The following is a 24,950-nucleotide window of genomic DNA, read 5'->3' on the forward strand; positions in this document are numbered from 1 at the left end:
CCCTCTGCTTTCCCTTTCCTTCCCCCCCCCCCCTTTGTTTTCTCTCATTCCTGTGGCTCCCTCACCCCTTCTCCTTCCCCTTCCCTGCCATCACGACCCTCTGGTTCCCCACCTCCTTCCCTTTATTCCATGGTCTACTGTCCTCTCCTATCAGATTCCTCCTTCAGCCCTTTGCCTCTTCCATCCATCACTTCCTAACTTCTCACATCATTCCCTTTCATCCCCCCTCCACCATCCACATACCTTCCCCCTCTCACCTGGACTCACCTATCAGCTGCCAGCGTGCTCCTCCCCCTCCCCCTACCTTTTTATTCTGGCTTTTGCCGCCTTCCTTTCCAATCCTGATGAAGGGTCTCAATCCAAAATGTCAACTGTTTATTTCCCTGCATTGATGCTGCTTGACCTGCTGAGTTCCTCCAGCCTTTTGTGTGTGTTGATTTAATCTATTAATTCTGTTCTTGTTCATCCATAATGCTGTGGAAAAGCTAGCACCTATTGGCCATTTTTAGTTGAGTTGGGAAGATGACTCCAGTTGTTTTTCAGTGCATTTTGAGGCTATGCAAGCCAGTTATATCTTCATAGGGTAATGAATCAAATACAAAATGTTCCAGTGACAGAAGGTGTCCTCTCCCAGGCTTATCTCCCAAGCACAGAGGCTCTGATTAGTTGACTCTGACCAGCCCACATGATTCACAAACCAAACTAGGAACTCTATTCTATGTATCAAGGTAAGAATTTGTTAAGAGGACAGGAAATGCTTCAAGGATGTTATCAAAGCCTCCTGAAAAAAAAATGAAGCATCTTCCCTGATCTGTGAGAATATCTGGCCCTTGATTGTTCAAAATGGAGAAGGAGCATTCAGGATGGTACTGAGAACTTTTGAGTCTCTTCAGATTACATGGAAGCCCAGCAAAAGGTGTATACCACCTCACACTCTGTTTTTCCATCTATCTAGTCAAGCATCTCCTACATCACCAATAGACACAGTACTTGTGTGTCTAGTCCAGTTGAGTATGTGGTTAATGCCATTTCCTGAGGGTGTTGGTGTGGGACTCAATGATACTAATACTATTGAGTACCAAGGGTAGGTGGTTAAATCCTTGTTGGAGATGGAAATTGCTTGGCATGTGTGGTACAAACATTATTGTCATATATCAATATTGCCTTGCTGTTTGCAAAAGCTGAAGAGTTGTGAATAAAAATGAACGTCGTGCACTCATCAGCAAACGTCTCACTCTGACCTTAGAATGGAAGAATGTCCTTGATGATGCAGCTAGTGATAGTTGTACTGAGAACAGCACTGTGAGGAATTTGAGTAACCTCCTGGGGCTGGGATGATTGACCTCCAATAACCACAACCAACTTCCTTAGTTTGTAGTATGACTCCAACCATTGGATTCTTTACCTTTATGATGCCCATTGTCTTCAGTTTTGCCAGGATGTCTTGATGCCTTACTCTTTGAGAGTAGCTTAGGTGGTAATTAGCTGGAACTTTTTGTAGACTGGACAAACCTAGGCAATTTTCCACAGTGTTAGCTAGATGGCACTTGTGTAAATGTATTGAAATAGCTTGGCTAGAGTCATGGAGCACTACTCATCAGTACCACCCCAGAGTGTTGTTTGGCACTATAGCAGCTTCTTGATGTTATGTGGAGTGAATTAAATTGCCTGAAGACTGGCTTCTATGATGGTGAGGATCTCTGGGAGGAAGTCTGAGGTTGATCATCCACTTGCACTTCTGGCTGAAAATGCTAGTAAATGTTTTGTCCTTCAGCAGTCATGCCGGTCCTTGCCTTGTTGAGGATGGGAATGTTCTTAGAGCATCTTCTTTCTGTTTGGTTACATAATTGTTCACCACTTTTCATGACTAGATGTGGCAGGACTGCAGAACTTTTATCTGATCTGTTGATTGTGGGATTGCTTGGTTCTGTATGTTGCAAGTTGTTTCTGCTGTTTGGCATGCATGATGTCCTGTGTTGCAACTTCAGGTTGGAACTCATTTATGTGTGTAGTATCTGTTGTGTTGTGCCATATTGAATTTATATAATAAGACTTCTTTTTAAATATATATTTGCACAGTGACTTGCACTGAACATTGAAGAATTGGACAGAATTATAAGTATTTACTGGTTCAAGCTTGCATTAGAGACCACCAACGTTGGAGGTGTAAATCAGATACTACCTCCATTTGTTCCAATTTTCCCCATTCATCAGATTTTCAATTTAATATTCTATGTACAATGTACTCTGTTGACAAACATTGAAACACGGTTCTGTTGGATAATGCGGATTAAATGTTCTTCATTTTAATAATTAAAGCAAACTTTTAGTGTTAAGATGGAGTCATCACTAACTAATTCTAAATTATTTTAAAATATCCATTAATAAGCATAAATGGCAGATTTAGTGCACTATCTCATGAGCTGCCCACCTGTCTATCCTATCAGACACTTCCTGTTCCATCTGTGGTAGAGTCTGTGGGTCCAACATTAGCCTTATCAGTCACCTCAGAATCCATACAACTGGAGTGCAAAGAAGTCATCCTTGAACTCAAGGGACCATATTCAAAGAAAAAATGAGGAATGCATTTTCACTAGAGTTTGCATTCGATTGAAGAACTGTGTGAGGGTGTTTTACTGATGACAAAATACAGTGCATGTCAAAATGGAGTGAAGATTTTGTGTTTTGCCAGAAGTGAGAAGTTAGCTAAAATTGGACTGTAAGTATCATAGAGTCATAGATAAAGTATGCAAACAGGCCCTACAGCCCACCGCATCTGCACTGACCACCTACTTACACTAATCCCCTTTCTTTTTATTCTCCCTACATTCTCATCAACTCTCCCCAAGTTCTTCTGCTCACTGACACACAAAGGATAATTTGCAGTGGCCAATTACCTATCAACTAGCATGTCTTTTTTCATGTAATCTCTTTTGTCAATTAGTTTGAACCTTTGTTTTCCATATTTACTCAACCAAAAACATTGGTGATCTCTGTCAGATTTCCTCTGTGATTGTCACTGTTTGAAGGAGAGCAAAAAAACATAATCTACTGGTCTTCTTTCTTATTCCTTTGCATCTACTCAAAAGTTTGCCCAAAATTGGCTACAATAATCTTGACTATTGTTTATGGTAGTCAGTCTCAACTTTCTTGCCTTTTATTTGTTTTTTTTTTGCTTTTATTACCCTTGGCTGTTTATATGGACAACTAATTTGGGCATCCTGGCTATGAGTGAAACATGATTATGCCATAGTTGCATTTTGCAGCTTGCCAAAGCATCCCCATCTAAAAATGCCTCCACTTCCCAAACTGACAATGTTATGACAAGTTACTACCATGTATCTCACTCCATTTTTCTGGTGCCTTTTCCTAGTATCTTTGACATAATGTTGCAAAACAAATCACAAGAATCCCTCAAAAGCCCTTGTTGCTTCTGGCTAGTTTTTCCAAAGCAAAAATTATCTATCAACATTCATTCCACCCATCTCAGCTCATCTGCTGCTGGGTACTGTCTTCTAAGCCTTTGCTTCATATGCAATTTTCATTCATAGTTATCATTTTCTCTTAAAGTGATGTTAATCATTGACCATGCCTGTTTAAAAGGTTCACCAACATTTTAAATATTCATTTTGGCTTTGCTTAATAATTCTAAGGGTTATGAAAATTGGTCAAAAGTTACTTCCATTGGATGGATCCATCTTCATGCCTGTAATTTTATATGAAAAAGTAATGAGATTTTACTCTCCAAGTTACTGCGCATGCTAAGGATTAACAGGAAAACTTAAGAGTAGCATTCAGATACTAATGCAGTTAGAGAATATACTTTCTAGAAGCACTACACAACTAAGCAGTTTTATTTCTGGCACTTCTGTTGTGACAGGACTATTCACAGATATTACAGTTTTCAAGTACTTAGTGGGAACCAATGGCAGGTAAATTGTTATATTTAATATTAAATCTTTTTTCTTTATAATCCATTGCAACTTTTAATACTGTATCTGCTTGTATCCAAATCATTTATCTTAAATCTACTTAAATATATTTACCATATTCTAATTTATTTAAAACTGCTCTTACTGTGCCTTTTATCAAATCCCTTTACTATTACCAAATTTAAATATTTTTGTCTCTTTGTAGTCTTACATAATTTGCCATCCCAAAGTGGTGATTTTTGTAGTCTGAAGATCTAATATGTATAACTTCTATAGTGCATATGGAAGAATATATGTGTTTTCCTTTTTAAAGTCATAGCATAAAAGTAAATATCATGCAGGATTCTTTTGTGATTACTTTGTGTTGCTGCAAAAAAAAGCCTACACAATGAATTAAATTGACTTAAGTTTACACCTGGCTCTTAAAATGGTCATCGGTGACTCAGAGGGCCTAATGGAGGATCACTATGTAAGGGTGGGTGTTGGTCCAGGATTTTTTAATGCTGAGTGCAAAACAGTTGGATTTGATCCATCTGGCAGTGAGTGCAAAGTCATAACAATTTTGTATACCTACAGTAGACCAATCTTTCTGGTCATGTGATAGGAAACTGCGGAAGTATGAAAATGTGTGCCAAACTGTGGTGAAGTTAAGATCATTGTGGATCGGAGAATCCTGCTGTACAGAGGGATCTGGGTGTCTTTGAAATACAGAGTTAGAATTGGAAGGTGAGCAAGTAATTGAGAAGATGAATGGAATGCAAGAGTGATGGAGTACAAAGGTAGGGAAGTCTTATTTTAACTATACTGGGTATTAGTGAGACAACACCTGGAGTAGTGTTTTCAGTTTTGGTCATTTTTTTTCCAGAAAGGATTTACTTTGGAGTTTATTCAGAAATGGTTCAATACATTTATTAGAAACCATAGAACAATACAGGCCCTTCGGTCCACCATGTTGTGCTGACCTTTAAACCACGCCCAAGACTATCTAACCCCTTCCTCCCACATATCCCCCTATTTTAAATTCCTCCATACGCTTATCTAACAATCTCTTGAATTTGACCAACGTATCTGCCTGCACCACTACCCCAGGCAGCGCATTCCATGCACCAACCACTCTCTGGGTGAAAAACCTCCCTCTGATATCTCCCTTGAACTTCCCACCCATTACTTTAAAGCCATGCCTTCCTGTATTGACCATTGGTGCCCTGGGAAAGAGCCGCTGGCTGTCTACTCTATCTATTCCTCTTAATATTTTGTATACCTCTATCATGTCTCCCCTCATTCTCCTTCTCTCCAATCCAGGCAGCATCCTGGTAAATCTCCTCTGCACCCATTCCAACGCTTCCACATCCTTCCTATAATGAGGCGACCAGAACTGGACACAGTACTCCAAGTGCGGTCTAACCAGAGTTTTGTAGAGCTGCATCATTACCTCGTGGCTCTTAAATTCAATCCCACGATTTATGAAAGCTAACAACCCATAAGCTTTCTTAACTACCCTATCCACCTGTGAGGCAAGTTTCAGTGATCTGTGGATGTGAACCCCTAGATCCCTCTGCTCCTCCACACTACCCAAAATCCTGCCATTAACCTTGTACTCCACCTTGGAGTTTGTCCTTCCAAAGTGTACCACCTCACACTTCTCCGGATTGAACTCCATCTGCCACTTCTCAACCCAGCTCTGCATCCTATCAATATCCCTCTGCAAGCTTCGATGGTCCTCCACACTATCCACAACACCACTGACCTTTGTGTCATCTGCAAACTTGCTAACCCACCCTTCCACCCCCTCATCCAATTCATTAAATATCACGAAAAGTAGAAGTCCCAGAACCGATCCTTGTGGGACACCACTAGTCACAGCCCTCCAATCTGAATGCACTCCCTCCACCACAACCTTCTGCTTTCTACAGGCAAGCCAATTCTGAATCTACACAGCCAAGCCTCCCTTCATCCCATGCCCTCTGACCTTCTGAAGAAGCCTACCATGTGGAACCTTGTCAGACGCCTTACTAAAATCCATGTAGACCACATCTACTGCACTATCCTCATCAATCTTCCTGGTCACCTCCTCAAAGAACCCTATCAGGCTTGTGAGACATGATCTGCCCTTCACAAAGCCATGCTGGCTGTCCCTAATCAGTCCATGATTCTCTAAATGCTCATAGATCCTATATCTCAGAATTCTTTCCAGCAGCTTGCCCACCACAGACATAAGGCTCACTGGTCTGTAATTCCCTGGACTACCCCTACTACCTTTTTTGAATAAGGGGACAACATTTGCCACACTCCAATCCTCTGGTACCATTCCTGTGGACAAAGAGGACTCAAAGATCCTAGCCAACGGTTCAGCAAACTCCTCCCTCGCCTCGCGGAGCAGCCTGGGGAATATTCCGTCAGGCCCCGGGGATTTATCTGTCCTAATATTTTCTAACAGCTCCAACACGTCCTCTCTCTTGATATACCTATGTGCTCTAAAACATTAACCTTACCAACACTGTCCTCAGCGTCATCAAGGCCCCTCTCTTTGGTGAATACTGAAGTGACGTATTCATCGAGAACCTCACCCACTTCCACAGCTTCCAGGCTCATCTTCCCACCTTTGTGTCTAATCGGTCCTACCTTTACTCTCGTCATCCTTCTGCTCTTCACATATGTGATAAAAGCCTTGGGATTCTCCTTAACCCTACTCGCCAAAACCTTCCTGGATGAATGCTTTTACAACGATCAATTGAGTCAATGGACCAAGTTTTTAGAAGGATGACGTGATCTTGTTGAAATACAAGATCCTAAGGGACTTTGACAAGATACCAATACTGATAGAATATTTCCCCTTACTGCAGAATCTTGAATTAGACAATTTCAGGAAAAAGTTGTGATGAAGAAAAATTTCTCCCCATCTTCATGCATCCCAGAGACATGGAGGCCAAATGATTGAATGTATTAAAGGCCATGCTAGCTTTTTGGACCATAAGGCAGTGAAGGATATGGGGAATGGACAGGAAAGTTTAATTGAGGATGTATGGCACAATGCTGTTGAGTCTTGTGCTCTTGCCTTGTTTGCAATGGTCTTTAATCAGACAAAATTTCATCTGAAAAATAGGTTTCTTACGATCTACTGCATTCCTGTACTTGATGTTGATATGGTTACTGTGATAAAGATGTGTAATGGAATGAAATAAATGTTTTTTAAATCTGGATACTTAATATTTTTAGACACACTGAAGTTATTTCTCCCCCCCACCCCCCAATAGAATGTTCACTTTGTGTATGGAGCATGTGGTTGCCTGGGACTATTTTTGTCCTATTGTAAAGTGTTTGTTCCTTTTTTTAAAAAAAGAGGATTCTTTAGAGTCTTACAGCATGGAAACAGGCCCTTCGGCCCAACTCGTCCATGCCAACTGTGTTGCCCAGCGAGCTAGTCCCATCTGCCCACATTTGGCCCATAGCCCTCTAAATCTCTCCTATCCATGTACTTATCTAGATAGCTTTTAAACATTGCTAATGTGCCTGCCTCAACCACTATTTCTGGCAGCTCATTCCAAATACGCACCACCTTTTGTGTGAAGAAGCTGCCCCTGATGTCCCTTTTAAATCTCTTGCCTCTGATCTTAAACCTATGCCCTCTTGTTTTTAGCACCTCCTCCCTGGGGAAAAAGACTGTGCTTTTACCCTGTCTATGCCCCTCATGATCTTGTATACCTCTATCAGAACACCCCTCAGTGTGTTTTTTTTGTGAGAATGTTGACAATTAAAATGCATATAGAGTGACAACAATTTGGCTAATATTTTTATGATAATTCTGCCCTCCAGCTGGGATATTTCTAGATCTTTTCCAACAACTACTGTCTCCTGCAAAGTAGAGGTTGTTGCTGAAATCATTCTGTTCAGCATTGGAGGTGATGGGGATCAGGTAAGGAAACAATGTGGACACAAGTAACCACAATGATTTTATGCCAGTAAGTGCATAATTCTTACCTCAGACAGCATTCATGGCAAACACACCTGGAATGTGTGCACTCAGTGTGTGTCATGCATCTCTTGATGCAAGATTTGATGAACATTTGAGCGAGATCACACACGTGCCCAGTTGAACTCCAATAATCCTATTTGAGCTCACTTGTCCAGGATGATGCTGTTTCAATATAATTACCATTTCTCAAATGGCACCACCTTCTTTATTTGCATTGTTACCTTCTTTCCCTGGTTTCCTTCCATTCATATATGTGAATTTCATTATGCCCTTTCTCTGCCTGTGTCATTGATTCAAAGTCTGTCACTATACCATCTGCCGCAAAAAACAAACCACTGGAGATACTTCGCAGGTCAGGCAGTGTCTGTGGAGGAAGAGGGGTAGTCAAAGTTTTGGGTCAAGACGCTGTACTGATTAAGATTGTAGAGGGGAGATGACCAGTATAAAAAGGTGAGAGGGAGGGGCGAGGCATGGGCTGGCAGGTGAAAGGTGGAACCAGGTGAGGAGAGGGATGATGGGTAGGTGGCGGGGGGGTTGGGGGGGGGGAAGGTGTGGAATTGGGAGACAGTGGCTGGTGGGTGATGGGTAGAGACAGGTAAGGAGAGAGGAAAAAATAGGGCAGGTGGGGGCAGGGAAGGGTGGAAGTAGAGACAGAGGCTGGAAGGTGATCAGTGGAAATAAAAGGCTGCAGATGCTGGAATCTGATAAATAAAGAAGGTGATTAGTAGCTGCAGATAAGGGAGGGATAATGAGCAGATGGAAACCAGTTGGGAGAGGGGGATAGGAGACCTGGCAGGTATAGTGTGTGGGTGAGGCAGATGGAACCATGTGGGGGATGCTGGGAGAACATGTGTGGATCAGAAGGAGAAAGAAAGGAGCATAGGGAGTGTAGGCTGACTGAAGCAGGAAAATTCAATGTTCATACCATTGCGTTTTAGACTACCCAAGTGGAAAATGAGGTAGCATTCTTTAGTTTGCGTTTGGCCTCACTCTGGCCGTGGAAAAAGGTGAGGACAGACCGGTCAGTGTGTGAATGGGAAGGGGAGTTGAAATGGCATGCAATCGGGAGGTCAGGATGACTGTCACTGACAGAACACAGGTATTCCGCACAACAGTCGCGTAGTCTATGTTTGGTCATGTTAATGTAGAAAAGGCCAGATGCGAATGCAGTAAATAAGGTTGTTGGAGGTGTATGCGAATCTTCCTGTTTTCATTAAGGTTTGGGTGAGTCAGTATTTTTTAATATCAGGAGTAAAATGTAGCTTGCACTTGCACCTCCAAGACTCTAGCTGCAATTTCATTGGCTTGCCTGAAATTACAGCCAGAAAAATTGGTAGGCAGCCTTGGAAATGTGGCTAAAAATGGTTGAAAATTTCAACCGATTTATGTGCTCTCAGATTCCAGAGTTGGGTGGAGAAAGTATCACTTTGAAATGAACTGAATGCCTGATGTTATTGCATTTGTTGTGAAGCTTCATTGCTGAACTCCACGTGGAGTCCAGTGGCAGAGTGCAAACATGCTAGGATTTTTCCAGCATTACACTGGGAAAACCACCTTGATGATCCAATGCCAGCCTATTATGAGTGGGGATTCCTGAGCTGGAGGCTAGGTGGAAAAAGTAAGTTAGTTATGTATTATGTTTTCATAAAATACTTTCTTATTTTTAAATAGTTAACAGCAGTTTTAATAATTATTAAAAGTTTCTGATATTTAAAAATATAAACAATGCCTCCCAGCTTTGAAATGGTTAGGCTCACCCAGAGCCTTATCTTCAGACGGACTGTTGGAGCATTCTGGAGCAGGGTATCATGGTTTGTATGCAGTATACTTTATGAGGCCTTGCTTTGCTTTCTGTGCCTGACTCCAAAGGGTGGTGTGTCAGCTGATATGGTCCTCCACAACTGACTTGAGGAAATGAAGGCAGGCAGCAGGCTAAATCCAAAGTGATTTGACTCTGCCTTCAGTTAACTCACATGGAACCATACTTCAGGTATGAAATCAATCTCTGGCATCTTTACTGCTTGTGATTTGGGTGGCTGCTTTCTAGAAAGAAGCCAAGTTCTGTGAATTAGAATACAATTTAGAACGTAGAACATAGAACAGTACAGCACAGGAACAGGCCCTTTGGCCGATGATGTTGTGCCAAACTAATTAAACTTGTAATTAAATGTCTAAGTAAACGAATCCCTTCTGCCCACACAATGTCCATATCCCTCCATTCTGTATACGTTCAGTGCCTATCTAAGAGCCTCTTAAACACCACTATTTGTCTCCACTACCACCCCCGACAGCGCGTTCCAGGCATCCACCACTCTGTTTAAAAAAAAATTTGTCCTGCATATCTCCTTTGAACTTGCACCCTCTCACCTTAAATGAACACTCTCATAAATATACGTTGTATGTATACACATCATATAATATATTTATATATGTTTAATGTATATATTAAATATGCTAATGTTTAATAGTATTAGACGTTTCAACCCTTGGAGGGGGGGGGGGTGGGGGGGGGGAAGGTACTACCTGTCTGCACTATCTATGCACCTCAGCCTGCACCACTCCAGAGAGAAAAAAAACAAATCTGTCCAAATTCTCCATGTAGCACATGCCCTCTAATCCAGGCAGCATCCTGATAAACCTCTTCTGCACGGTCTCCAAAGCCACATCCTTCCTATAATGGGGCGACCAGAATTGAATGCAATACTCCAGATGTTGCCAAATCAGAGTTTTGTAAAGCTGCAACATAACATCCTGATTCTTGAACTGTGCCTGGACTAACAAAGGCAAGCATGGCATAGGCCCTCTTTACCACCCTATCAACCTATTTCAGGAAGCTGTGGACTTGGACCCCAAGATCCCACTGAACATTGATGCTGAAAAGGGTCCTGCCATTTACATTTTCCCTTTACATTTGATCTCCCAAAGTGCAGCACCTCAAGTATGCGAAAGTTAAGGCAAACATAGAAATTAAACCAAGCAAGTCCAATAGGCAGGACATGAAGCAAGGAAGATCCGATAGGCCAAACTGCATTTTTTTTAATGCAGAAAACCTCACATGTAAGGCAGATGAACTCAGGACATGGATAGGCACATGGAACTGGGATATTATGGCTATTACAGAAACTTAAGGGATGGGCAAAACTGACAGCTTGATATTCTGGGCTACAGGTGCCACAGGCATGATAGAGGTGGAGGCAAGAGAGGAAGAGAAGTTGTGATTTTGATTAGGGAGAATATCACAGTACTACTTAGGATATTCCTAGGGGATCATCCAGTGAGGCCATATGGGGAGAACTTAGAAATAAGAATGGAGTGATCGCTTTTGAGTTGTACTTTAGACCACCCAATAGTCAGTAGGAATTAGAAGAGCAAATGTGTAGGTAGATCGCAGATAGTTGTAGGAATAATAAGTAAGTGATTTTAACTTCCCTAATGTTGACTGGGACAGCCATGGTGCTAAGGGTTTGGATGGGGCAGACTTTAATTGTGTCCAGGAAATTTTTCTCAAGTAATATCTAGTAGGTCCTACTAGAGAGGGGGCAACACTTGACTTCCTATTGGGAAATGAGGTTGGACAAGTGCTGAAGTGTCAGTGGGGGAGCACTTCGAGACCAGTGACCATAATTCTATTAGTTTTAAAAATGGAAAGAGATAGGACTGGTGCACATTAAAGTCCTAAATTTGATGGCATTAGACAGGAACTTGCTGCGGTTGATTGGGTGAGGCCCTTTGTGGGTAAAGGGACGTTTGGCAAGTGGGGGCTTTTAAAAGTAAGATGGGGAGAGTTCAGGACCAACATGTTCCTCTTTGTGTGAAGGGCAGGACTGGCAGGATTAGGGAAACCTGGCTGATGAGGAACTTTAAGGGTCTTGTCAGGGGGGGAAAGAGGCATTCATCAGTGATGGGCAGCTGAGATCAAGCAAATGCCTTGAGGAGTACAAGGAATGTAGGAGTACATTTAAGAAGGAAATCAGGATGGCATGAGATATCCTTGTCAGATAAGGTAAAGGAGAATCCTGAGAGATTCTGTAAGTATATTAAGGCCGAAAGGGAAACTAGGGAGAGAAAAGGTCCCCTTAAGGATCAGTGTGGTTGAGTATGTATGGAGTCAAAGAAAATGAGTGAGATCTTAAATGAATACTTCTTGTCTGTATAAACTGTGGAGAAGGTCATAGAAGCTAAGGAATTCAAGAAAGAGATCAATCATGTCCTGAAATGTATCGACTTTATGATGGAGGTGGTGCTGGCAGTCTAAAGCACATAAAGTGGATAAATCCCCAGGGCTTGACCAAGTGTATCTTAAGACATTGTGAGAAGCAAGGAACGAAACTGCGGAGGCCCTGGCAGAAATTTTTGTATCTTCTTTAGCCTTGGGTAAGGTATAGGAATGCTGATGGGTCCCTTTATTTAAGAAGGGCTGCAAAGACAGGCTAGGGAACTACAAGCTGATGGGAAAGTTACTGGAGGAGATTCTGAGAGACGGGATCTATCTGCATTTGGGAAGGCAAGGACTGATTATGGATAGTCAGTATGGCTCTGTGCATGGGAAATCATGTCTCACAAATTTGATTGTCCTGCATTGTAGGCTAGTCCAAAAGGTTAGATCGTATGGAATTCAGGGTGAGCAAGCTAATTAGATACAAAATTGGCTTGGTGGAAAGAGATTTCTTGTCCGTATATACTCTGGAAAAGGTCATGGAAGCTAGGGAATTTGGGAAAGGGGACAGTGATGTCATTGAAGCATATCAATATTATGATAGAGGAGGTGCTGGCAGTATTAAAGCAGATAAAGTGAATAAATCCCTGAGGCCTGACCAAGAGGGTGGTAGTGGAGGGTTGTTTTTCAAGTTGGAGACCTGTGGCCAGTGATGTGCCACGGGGATCCAGCTGGGTCCACTGTTGTTTGTTGTGTGTATGTGTATATATAATATATTGTAGCGGTTGCTACCGCGAAATAAAACAAGACGCTAGTCGATGGATTGTCAAACAAGAACTGGTTTATTTTCCTGCCTTGCGCGGGCCTTTTAAGGGAGACTGTTCCCGCCCAATGCAACTGGCAATGACGTAAGTACTACATCATCAAGTCTTTCCCGCGCGCGGGTTCTTCCCGTCGCTTGGGAAAGACGAGGCCCGCCGCCAACTTGGGCCTCGTCGCTCCGACGCCTCGCAACCCGACTGCCAAGCCAGTTCGCCTGACCGGACGGTGAGTCGCTACACAACCCCCCCCCAGAACCGGCGATACAGTCCCCAAGGTCCGCGGGCTGTGCCAGCCGCCACTTAGGGGGCCGGCCTCTGCGTCGCGGCGTGGAAACCTCGACCAGTTGTTGCAGATCTAAATGGGCAGGTTTGAGGCGGTCCGTTGTGAAAACCTGTTCCCTGCCTCCAACGTCCAAAATAAAGGTGGATCCATTATTTCTATGACTCGTAACGGTCCCTCATATGGTCGTTGCAACGGCGCCCGAGGTGTGCCCCTGCGAACGAAAACAAACTTACAGTCTCGTAGTTCTTTGGGGTGGCAGGATGGGGCTTGACTGTGCCGCGAGGTGGGAATCGGGGCCAAGTTGCCAAGCTTCTCGCGCAGTCTTTGTAGGACTGCTGGGGGTTGTTCCCCTTGGTCCCGAAGGGCAAGTATGAAATCCCCGGGGACAACTAGGGGCGCCCCGTACACAAGCTCAGCTGACAAAGTACGGAGGTCTTCTTTGGGGGCAGTGCGTATGCCGAGCAGGACCCAAGGCAGCTCGTCAACCCAGTTAGGACTCTTCAGGCGGGCCATCAAGGCTGATTTCAGATGGCGGTGAAAACGTTCCACTAACCCGTTTGATTGAGGATGGTAGGCCGTGGTGGTGTGCAGCTGCGTCCCTAGCAGGTTCACTAATGCAGCCCAGAGACTGGAAGTGAATTGGGTGCCTCTGTCTGAAGTGATGTGGGCCAGAACACCAAAACGTGAGACCCAAGTTGTGAGCAGTGCCCGGGTGCAGGAATCAGTCGTGATGTCAGTCAGAGGGTTGCCTCTGGCCACCTCGTGAACCAGTCCACGATGGTAAGGAGGTACCGGGCTCCTCTTGAAACCGGCAGAGGGCCCACGAGGTCAGTGTGTATGTGGTCGAACCTCCTACGGGTAGGCTCGAACTGCTGTGGTGGGACTTTGGTGTGTCATTGGATTTTCGATGTCTGGCAGTGCAGACAAGTCCTGGCCCACTCACTGACCTGTTTGCGCAGGCCATGCCAGACAAACTTGCTGGCAACCAGTCGGACAGTTGATCTGATGGACGGGTGCGCCAACCCATGTACCGAGTCGAAAACGCGTCTCCGCCAGGCTGCAGGGACTATAGGGCGGGGCTGACCTGTCGCGATGTCGCAAAGTAGGGTCTGCTGACCTGGACCAACCAAGAAATCGCGGAGCTGCAAGCCCGAGACTGCGGTTCTGTAGTTGGGCAGCTCGTCGTCGGCTTGCTGTGCGTCAGCTAGGGCCGAGTTGTCGACACCCAAGGATAGGTTGTGGATGGTCGGTCTGGAAAGTGCATCAGCAACGACATTATCCTTTCCGGAGACATGTTGGATGTCTATTGTGAATTCGGAAATGTAGGATAAATGTCTCTGCTGACGAGCTGACCAGGGATCGGAGACTTTGGAGAAGGCAAAGGACAAAGGCTTATGGTCAGTGAAAGCAGTGAAAGGCCTGCCCTCCAGAAAGTATCGGAAATGCTGGACCGCCAGATACAGCGCTAGAAGTTCCCGATCAAAAGCGTTGTATTTCAATTCGGGTGGTCTAAGGTGCTTGCTCAAAAATGCCAAGGGTTGCCAGCGGCCTTCGATTAGCTGTTCCAGTACCCCACCCACCGCGGTGTTGGATGCGTCCACCGTGAGGGCGGTTGGGACGTCTGTCCTAGGGTGTACAAGCATTGTGGCATCTGCGGCCTTAACGAAAGCAGCCACAGCCTCGTCATTCCAGGTGATGTCCTTGCCCTTACCAGCCATCAGCGAGAACAGAGGGCGCATGATACGGGCTGCTGCAGGGATGAACCGATGGTAAAAGTTGACCATCCCAAGAAATTCCTGTAGGCCTTTGACCGTGTCGGGGCGGGGAAAATGGCGGATAGCGTCTACCTTGGCGGGTAGGGGTGTTGCCCCGTCGCTGGTGATTTTCTGGCCGAGGAAATCGATAGAGTCAAGTCCGAATTGGCACTTGGACAGGTTAATCGTAAGGCCGAAATCGCGGAAATGGGAATACAGCTGGCGGAGGTGGGAAAGGTGTTCTTGGCGGTTACGGCTGGCGATCAGTATGTCATCTAAGTAAATGAACACGAAGTCCAGGTCTCGGCCTACCGCGTCCGTCAGCCGCTGGAAGGTCTGCGCGGCGTTCTTAAGGCCGAACGGCATTCGAAGGAATTCGAAAAGGCCGAATGGGGTGATAATCGCAGTTTTGGGGATGTCATCCGGATGGACCGGGATTTGGTGGTATCCCCGAACGAGGTCCACTTTGGAAAAGATGCGGGCCCCGTGTAAGTTCGCTGCGAAGTCCTGAATGTGAGGGATGGGTTAGCGGTCCAGGGTGGTGGCGTCATTCAGCCTGCGGTAGTCGCCGCAGGGCCTCCACCCTCCGGTGGCTTTGGGGACCATGTGCAGGGGGGAGGCCCAGGGGCTGTCTGATCTGCGAACAATCCCCAGCTCCTCCATGTGGCATAACTCTTCCTTTGCCAGGTGGAGCTTGTCTGGAGGTAATCGTCGTGCTCGGGCATGAAGGGGTGGCCCTGTAGTAATGATGTGGTGTCGTACCCTGTGTTTGGGCCTAGAATTTGTAAACGGAGGTGCCAAAATTGATGGGAATTCGGCTAGGAGCTTGGTGAAATCGTTGCCAGAAAGGGAAATGGAGTGCAGGCGTGGGGCTGGTAGGCTGATTTCTCCCAGAGGATAGGTCTGGAAAGTGCTAGAGTGGACTAACCGCTTCCCTCGCAGGTCGACTAACAGGTTGTGGGCCCGAAGGAAATCGGCTCCAAGGAGTGGTTGGGCGACAGTGGCAAGGGTAAAGGTCCAGGTAAAACGGCTGCCGCCGAATTGTAATTGAAGTGTACGGGTGCCGAAAGACCGTATCGTTGTACCGTTGGCAGCATTGAGTACAGGACCTGGTGGCCTGTTACAAGTGTCGCGGCTGGTCGGGGGCAAAATACTGACCTCCGCTCCAGTATCAACGAGGAAACGCCGTCCAGATTTCTTGTCCTGAACGAATAGGAGGCTCTGTCGGCAGCCAGCCGCCGTAGCCATCAGCGGCGGCTGGCCCTGGCGTTTCCCTGAAACTTTCAGGGTGGGCGGCATCGACGGGCCTCCGCACCCCACCTCTGATGGTATAAACACAGCTGGTCACCCGTGTTGTCGTCTGTGTTCCTGGGGTGTGGCTGCTCGGTTGCTGGGACTGGGCGAGGTGGGCGTTGGGCTCGCGGCCTGGTGATTTGGCTGACGGGCGAACCGCTCTCACGTTTGGCCTTCCACAGGACATCTACCTGGGCGGCTACCTCACGGGGGTTGCTGAAGTCGGCGTCAGCTAACAACAGGTGGGTGTCATCGGGGAGCTGTTCGAGGAAGGCCTGTTCAAACATCAGCCATGGCTTGTGTCCCTCGGCCAATGCCAGCATCTCATTCATTAGGGCGGATGGGGATCTGTTCCCCAGGCCGTCCAGATGAAGCAGGCGGGTGGCGCGCTCACGATGGGAGAGGTCGAAGGTCCGAATCAAAAGGTCTTTGAAAGCCGGGTACTTATCTTCCTCCGGAGGCGACTGGATGAAGTCTCCGACCTGAGCGGCTGTCTCTTGGTCCAGAGAGCTAACCACATGGTAGTACTTCGTGGAGTCGGAGGTGATCTGCCGAAGGTGGAATTGCGCTTCGGCCTGGTCAAACCAGACGCTGGGCCGAAGTGTCCAAAAGGCGGGCAGCTTGAGGGCCACTGCGTTGGCTGCTGCGTTGTTGTCCATTGCACGGGTCGAAAATCCGTTTGGACCGTCGGGGTCACCAATGTAGCGGTTGCTACCGCGAAATAAAACAAGACGCTAGTCGATGGATTGTCAAACAAGAACTGGTTTATTTTCCAGCCTTGCACGGGCCTTTTAAGGGAGACTGTTCCCGCCCAATGCAACTGGCAATGACGTAAGTACTATGTCATCAAGTCTTTCCCGTGTGCGGGTTCTCCCTGTCGCTTGGGAAAGACGAGGCCCGCCGCCATCTTGGGCCTCGTCGCTCCGACTGCCGAGCCGGTTCGCCTGACCGGACGGTGAGTCGCTACAATATATATAATATAGAAAGTCAAAGCTGAGTTTATTTTCATTGGCACAAGTACATGTATGCACAGGTGCAGTGAAACACCTACTTGCAGTAGCATCACAGGCACATAGCATCAGATAAGCAGCATTCACAAGACAAACATAAATTATACACAATTTTTACAAGAAAGAACATGATTAGAACAGAAAAAAACAAAGTCTCTTGTCATGCAAAGTAATCAAAGTGGCCATAGTGTTGCTATACTGAGGTGATGATTAGGGTTGTGCCGGCTGGTTCATGAAACGAGTTGTTGAAGGGAAGTTAGCTGTTCTGGAACCTGGTGGTGTGTAACTTCAGGCTTCTCTACCTCGTGCCTGATGGTAGCTGCGAGGAAGTGGCATGGCCCAGATGGTGGGGATCTTTGATGATGTTGCCTTTTTGAGGTAGCACCTCACGTAGATACTACCGATGGTGGGGAGGGACGTGGCCTTGATGTATTAGGCTGAGTCCCCTACTCGCTACAGCTTCTTGCATTTAGCTCATTCTTGCACTGAGATGCTATGTTACAGATGTATAAGACGTAGACGAGACCACACCTCGAATGTTGGTTGCATACTATAGGAAGTATGTGATTAAGCTGGAGAGGGTGCAGAGAAGTTTCATGAGGATGTTGCTGGTAATGGAGGACTTGAACTATAAGGAGAGACTGGAAAGGCTGGGACTGTTTTCCCTGGAGTGAAGGAGGCTGAAGGGTGACTTTATCGAGGTTTATAAAATTTGAGGAGCATAAATAGAGTGAATAGTCAGTCATTGTCTCAAGGTAGGGGAGTCTAAACTAGAGAGGGTAGGTTTATGGTGAAAGGGGAAAGATTTAAAGGGGAACTGAGGGGCAATGTTTTCCACATTGAGGGTGATGGGTATATGGAATGAGCTGCCAGAGGAGGTGTTGGAGGCAGGTACAAATACAATGTTATTAAAAAAACAATTTGGACAGGTACATGAACAGGAAAGGTTTAGAATAATATGTGCTGAATACAGGTAAATGGGACTAGCTCAGGAAGACACCTTGGTTGGCATGGGAGATTTGGGCCCTAGGACCTGTTTCCGTGCTGAATGACTCTATGTCTATGACTCTGGTATACTTTGCAATTTTGGGAGATGCTTTTAAAGAAACTTTTGTGAGTTGGTGCTTTCCATTTTATAAATGGCACACATACTGCAGCTATGGTGCACTGGAAGTGAAGAGAGTTCATGTTTAGAATAATGGATTGCTTTCTCCTGTATGGTGTCGTGCTTTGTACTGTTTATGTATTCGTCTGTTAGATTGGAGAATACTGTATTGGACTCCTGATAGTGGAAAGGCTTTAGGGCTTAAGCTATTCAATACAGATATCCAGTTTCTGACCACTTGCAACCACGCTATCTATGTGCCAATTAGTTTTTTGGTTCGTGGTGATTTTCATCCATAAACTCCTTCTCCATTCCAACCCCCCCCCCCCCCCCCCCCCCCCCCAAAACACCCTTTTCCCTCCCAGGTGTTAATGGCAGGAGCTTTAGGTATGGTAAAGTTGTTCAATGCAAGGGACTGTGGCTAGATTTTCTGCAGTTTTGGGTGAGTATTGCATGGTACTGACATGGTATGAAAGTTGCTAGTGAACTAGATGTACTTCCTGCCCCCATAAAGAAGTTTTTTTCTCAGTCCTAATAGTTGACCGTGCACAGCAGTTCTAGGCTCTCTTACCACACCAAACAGCTTCACGTCACCTACCTTATCAATCCCTCCCAGAAGCTTGAATATTTCGGTGAGGTCGTTTTTTATTCTTCTAAACTCAAGTGAGGTGAGTTCAAGCTTATTCAATCTATACAACAAAGATGAAGATTATGGATGAGTAGGGAGTGTAAGATCGTTTATGGCAACAGGATTTTAAATGGTTTTGAAGTGTGATATTGACATTCTGACAGTAGGCCATGGAAAAGTTTATTGCCTGTGGAGGATTGGAACATGGGATTGTTGTTGTAAGCGTGTCTGAAAATATTGCTATGTGGCAGTTTGGAGATGAGGAAAAAAATGGAGGTCAAGAATAATTCACTGGATGCAAGAGGAACAGCTTCAGTAAAGGGAAAAGCCTTACTGGCAGTACTTTTGCAAATAGGTAGTCAAGAAGTAAAACCAAGCGAATACAGTCCAATTAAGCTGGACAACTGAGTAAGACCTATTTGTAGGGAAAATGTTAGAGTCGAATTTGAAAGCTGCTGAGAGATCACAAGCAATGCACCACTCTCAAAGGTGAGCACAGGACATCATTTATGAAACCTGACTGGAGAAACATTACGAAAATGCAAAGTGTATATTCTTTGACAGAGAGATGTACATTGCATGAGGTGAGTTTATACTATTGATTGGTCTGGGGGAAAGGTGAAAGATTCTAGAGACATATATAATTCTGTGGCACCTTTTGTTTGGTTGTGAAGGGATAGGGGAGAGCAGCAGAGGCAGCTAAATGTGACCTTTATCTTAGTATTCTTGTGCACTTTTTATTGTGAGATGCATTGAAGCCAGGTCAAGGTTTTCAATTTAATATACTATAAACTCTCATTTGTGCATCTGGAATTTTTGTAAAACAGGCAAAAATTCCTGAGAATTTATTCTAAGTAAATAAGTAATTATACAATCTACATGTTTTGTTTTTATGAAAATAAGCTCAAATATTGCATTATATTTCAAGTGTTATGAAAAATAAATGTAAAGACATTTTTAGTTTTATCTGTTTATACATAAGGGTAGTAAAGTGGTAGGCTAACAAGTGGCAATGCCTCTTTGAAGATGGGTGATGGTGAGTATTTTACATTTTACATTAATACTGTTATTTAACAGGGCAAGGAGCTGGCATGCAGTTTAGCAGTTTATTTAAAGATTTATGCATGGAATACTACTGTGTGATGAACAGTAAAGGTTTTCTTTTGACCAATTCTCATGTGACTGTTGTCCCCATGGATGCTGGATGACTGAGAGTATGTTGTAAAAAAAGACAGAAAATGCTGGAAACATTCAGCAGATTAGGCAGCACTTGTGAAAAGAGAAGCTGAGTTGTCTCCCTTCACAAATGTTTGGTCTTCAACTTGATATGTTAACTCTGCCTCCATAGATGTTGCCTAAATTGCTGTATATTTTCAGCACTTTGTGTTTTTATTTCAGATTTTTGGTATCAGTGATATATTTTTAAATTTGATTTTTTTTTTAGTGTTCAGTTTTATGTTTGGTAGTGGAGAAAAATGCCTTGTGCTCTTGATGAAATGGCTAATTTTATGAGATAATATTTGCTTGTAAAATGCTAAATAATACATTGTTATTATTATTTGTAGCATTTAATCTTGCCTCTGTTCATGCATCCTGTTCTCATATTTCAGTTGTAAGCTATGAGGTTCTGCTTATCCCCTGCTTTTGACATTCACTTTATCCTTTTTTTACTCAATCTATCCAGTCCACTTCTACAAAATTTGTGTATCCCTCTCCATCCTTCCCAATTGTGTTTTATCTTTTCTGTTACCAAACATCATTCTCCCTTCCCCGTACGTTTTCTCACCTCAGGCCCTTGACCTCTAGTTCTGCTTGACCTGAAAAATTAGTCAGTACTTTGGTGGCCAACATAAATATAAGGTATATGCTTGACTTCTAAAACTATATTTATGTCCAGACTAAATGATTTCTCATCCTCTAACGCAACTTGACCTGAATACTAGATTAAACTTTTCCTTTAAAGCATTTTCTCAATTATGTATGCAGTTATTCTTGTAATCCTGCAGTGAAAATTATGACAAGTCTAATTTAAAATTGAGTATTAGCTATGTAGCATTGGCAATAAATATTTTCTTCAATCCTCTCAGAAAATTTGAGGAAGCATCAATGTTAGAGTTAATTTACATCATCAACAAGATGGTTCAAATTGCAGATTAATTCTAAACTGTTGACTTGTCTAGGACATGTTTTGCTGTTAGCTTAACCTCATTAATATTCATATTTAGATATCGGAGGTGTAGTGATGACGTCACGATTTCGTGTGCTTGGTGGGAGGCCAAACCACATGCGTGTTCTCGAGATGCCAAGAGACAAACATCGATCAGAAGCTGTCTGCAATGTTCACTTTCTGGACGATAGTGTGCAGAGCTTCAGAGTGAATGTAAGTTGGTTCCTTATTATGTTAGTAGCCATTAAGTCTGTGACTAATTTTTTTTTATTCGGGTATAATACCGTATAATTGCTTTACACTGACTAAGCTACATTTTAAAATAAAATGAGAAATAGGCATTTGGCATAATGGGTACTGTGGCACACAGACTTTATTATTGTGCATCTTCATTTGACGTCAGCATCTCATGTCTGCTGCCAGAATTCATAGAAGCTCGTAAGTTTGTCATCCTGGAAAATATTTATTTTGCAGCTAAGTTGTAGCACCCAGTTTGTAGTGTACTGCCATCAAATGTGGATCAGCATTTGGCATACTGCTTTGACTAAGGTGCTCATTGCCTTTAATGCCCCTTCCAAAGAAATTAGAGATCTAATAATTATGTAATTCTGCTTTAACTCCAGTTTGAAGTACACTGAACCATGCAATATGCACTGCCCTTTACCTGCAACATCCTCAGCCACTTTTTGATCTTCCTTCTATTTTAAGGATGCACATGATACACATTTTTTGGTGGATAAAGCTATGAGATTGTTTCATAGTAAATTTCCTTGTGTATTGGCTGACCACCATGCACAAAATGTAGCATAATAGCATCTCAAATATTATAGGACATTGAACGCCTTAATATTCCTATTTTTTAAAAAAAGTGAAAGCTGAGAAAATTGAGATCAGCTGATCACTAAAGTTTTATTGTTACCTGGGATTGAAAAATCGATGCACATGATATGCAGAAATTGATGCATCAATGCATATCACGTACATTGATTCATCAATCCCACAACTGAATTGCTCTTACTAGATAAAGCAGGATCTGCAACATACTCAATTCTTGGGTGCTGTAGGTATGCCTTTAATAATTTGCTAGGTCACCAGGACTGCTTAATGACAAATGCTAACAGCTTAAAGCTCTGACTGTACATTGTGCAACATTTCAACAGTTAATGTAGAAGAGTGCAAGATGCTGAAAACACAAAGGCTGTTTGACATTTTGAGCCATTCATGTAGATTGTGGATAATCAATTGCTTTGTTTTGAGTAGGGATGAGGGAATGAGAGATTGAGGAAGCATGTTTCAAAATATCACTATCCTTTTGAAAACATTTTCCTTATAGCATTTAGCAGGGATGCTCAATTATCTTTCCAATTTTAATGGAATTCGCCCTTGCAGAAGTTGCAAATTGTTATGTATACAGCTGACAGTTAACCCTCACCTTATTAAGTCTTTATCTGTATGAAATTCCAGTAGGAAAGTTTGGAAAAGGCTTTTAAGATGAGGAAACTGGATTATATTAATACAAAATATTGATAAATCTGTAGCCTGACATGTGGAATATGTGTTTTCATTTGCATAGACTGTAAGTATTGCTGTCTTCCATTCAGAAAACATCCACTTATCCATTTGCGTAAAAGAAGTAGATTTTCAGATAAGGAATAACACATAGAATGGAGATGTGAATGCTCTTTATACTGGTGGAGTTTAATGAGCTTAAGGTGCTTTACTTAGCTTTTTGAGCAACCTTTAGTTGCTTCAAAACCTTTGACAGCTCACTTGGTATCAACACTTTTCAATAGTTTTAAAATATTTCTGATTCCTATAACAAGAATATTTCAGCTAACTTAAAAATCCTTGAAAGAAATTGAAACAAACTAACAAAATATAAATAACATAAAAATAAATGAAGTCTAACACTTGCATGAACTTAGGAAACACTGGAAATATTCCTCATGTCAGTCTCCATCTCTGGAGAGGGAGACTGTTAACATTTCGGGTTGATAATCTTTTATTTGAATATTTCGTGTACTTCTGCTCTCACTCCCTCTCCTCCCACCCAGAACAAGAATGTAGTTCCTTTTGTCCTCACCTTCCCTGCCACATTCCATATTCAGTGGATCAATCTCTGTCTTCAATATGATGCCATCTTCTTCTGTATCCTTTCAGCAATTCCAAGGACTTTTTCTCTCTGTTGTGCTATGTTTCACCCTTCTATCTCTGCCAGCACCTACTCCATTTCTCACAGCATCTTCCCATGCAATTGGAGGTGATGCAACACCTGCTTTTTTACATCCTCCTTTCTTGCCATTCAGGGACGCTTGCACTCTTCCAGTTGATGTATCAATTTAATTCTTTTGATGCTTGTGATACGGTCTCCTGTACATTAGAAAAACCAAATTGCTGAAAAGTGTCTTCTATTACTTTGCTAATTAAGAAATTGTGCAGTAATCAACCAGATTTGGCTTGTCTTGCCTTTTGAGGACAGGTCATAAATGGGTAGTTTTCCATGTTATCGGGTAGATACTAGTGTTGTAACTGAATTGAAACAGCTAGTTCTGGATTCAAGTTTTCAGCACAGCATGCTGTTTTCTGGTCATGTAGGTTTTGCAGGAAGATTATCAGTGGTTGTTTTTTTTAAATAATAAAAATGTTCTGAATTGCAAAAATTGACAGGCAGACAAAATAAAATAATTGACAGTATTCTAAAGTGAATTATAATTAGTCTTTACTCAGGGCCTGAGCAATGCCGCATCAGTCATTGCAGTTGCATGAGAGACACCAAGACAAATTTTTCAGTTTCTGGAACGAAGGCTGTAGTCATTCTGTACAAAGTTGATAGCAAATTTCCAGAATCTCCTGCATACATTGACAGTTCCAGAATTACCAAATTGGCAAAGTAAGTCTTAAAAACTGATTTAGGTGAAGTAAATCCCTAGACATCTTCAAAAACATATTGAAAAATCCTTAAATAAAACGGAAGCCAAGAGAAATGTTGAATGCACAATTGTTGGCTGACCAACAATTAAACAGTTATGACGGAATGGGGGACATGGATCTGTGTGCAGCCAAAATCCAAGTACTTGGATCTTTTAGGTAAGAAGGCCAGCAAGTGACAAAGGCTCTTCATACTTGAGAACTATATAACAATTGAATGGAACAAGTAATCTTAATGCAGTCTTTGTTTTAATGGCAGGTTGAAACTCCTGAACTGAATTAATCACACCCGATAATACAAAGCGAACTTTATGCAATCAAATGCATGACAGGTGTGATGTGCTTTGAATGCATAAAGGCTAAAGTAATTTGTCTAAGCTAAATATTTAAGGACTGGTGGCCAAAATAGGCATCAGTTCTCAATTGCAAAATGGTTAGATGCCATTAAAAATATTGTTTAATAATCTGATTGCCTGTTCCTGCAAAGTAGTTAAACAATGAAATAACAGGAAAATATCAAAGCACACAAATGCCTTGAAGTCGGCATTAATTTGTGTCAGCAAGTCACTCTTCCTAATGCTGAACAATATACTATATAGTTAAAAAAATGGTTACTAAGCATTTCAAATATTGATCACTTTGAATGAATATCATCTATAATTTGCTTAGCACGTGGTGGATTCACAGGGTGAATTATGGTACAATTGCCTTGGGCCTCCAGAGATTATTAATGCCAATTGCTGGCAGCAGATGTGCTGCATTTTATTGGGTGTCAAAGATCATAGTTGAATCATAAGAAAATCTGTTAACCAGAGCAATGGTATTGAATACTCTTCAGAGGGAAGTGCTGACTATTGTAATTGATAAATCATGTGAAACACTCATTGTAGCAGTAATAAT

The 24,950-nt window shown here is 43.2% G+C and overlaps 1 protein-coding gene across 1 annotated transcript in view; it reads left to right on the forward strand.

The window, feature by feature from the left end:
* Positions 1 to 24,950, forward strand: part of LOC127570201 (tyrosine-protein phosphatase non-receptor type 3-like) — a 143,986-nt gene that overhangs the window by 14,168 nt on the left and 104,868 nt on the right. Inside the window, 1 exon segment of the mRNA XM_052015470.1 lies at positions 21,181 to 21,335. Within this exon segment, the coding sequence (XP_051871430.1) occupies positions 21,198 to 21,335 (138 nt within the window). The 5' untranslated portion in view covers positions 21,181 to 21,197.

Source organism: Pristis pectinata, chromosome 5 (assembly GCF_009764475.1).
Source record: "Pristis pectinata isolate sPriPec2 chromosome 5, sPriPec2.1.pri, whole genome shotgun sequence".
NCBI lineage: Eukaryota > Metazoa > Chordata > Chondrichthyes > Rhinopristiformes > Pristidae > Pristis > Pristis pectinata.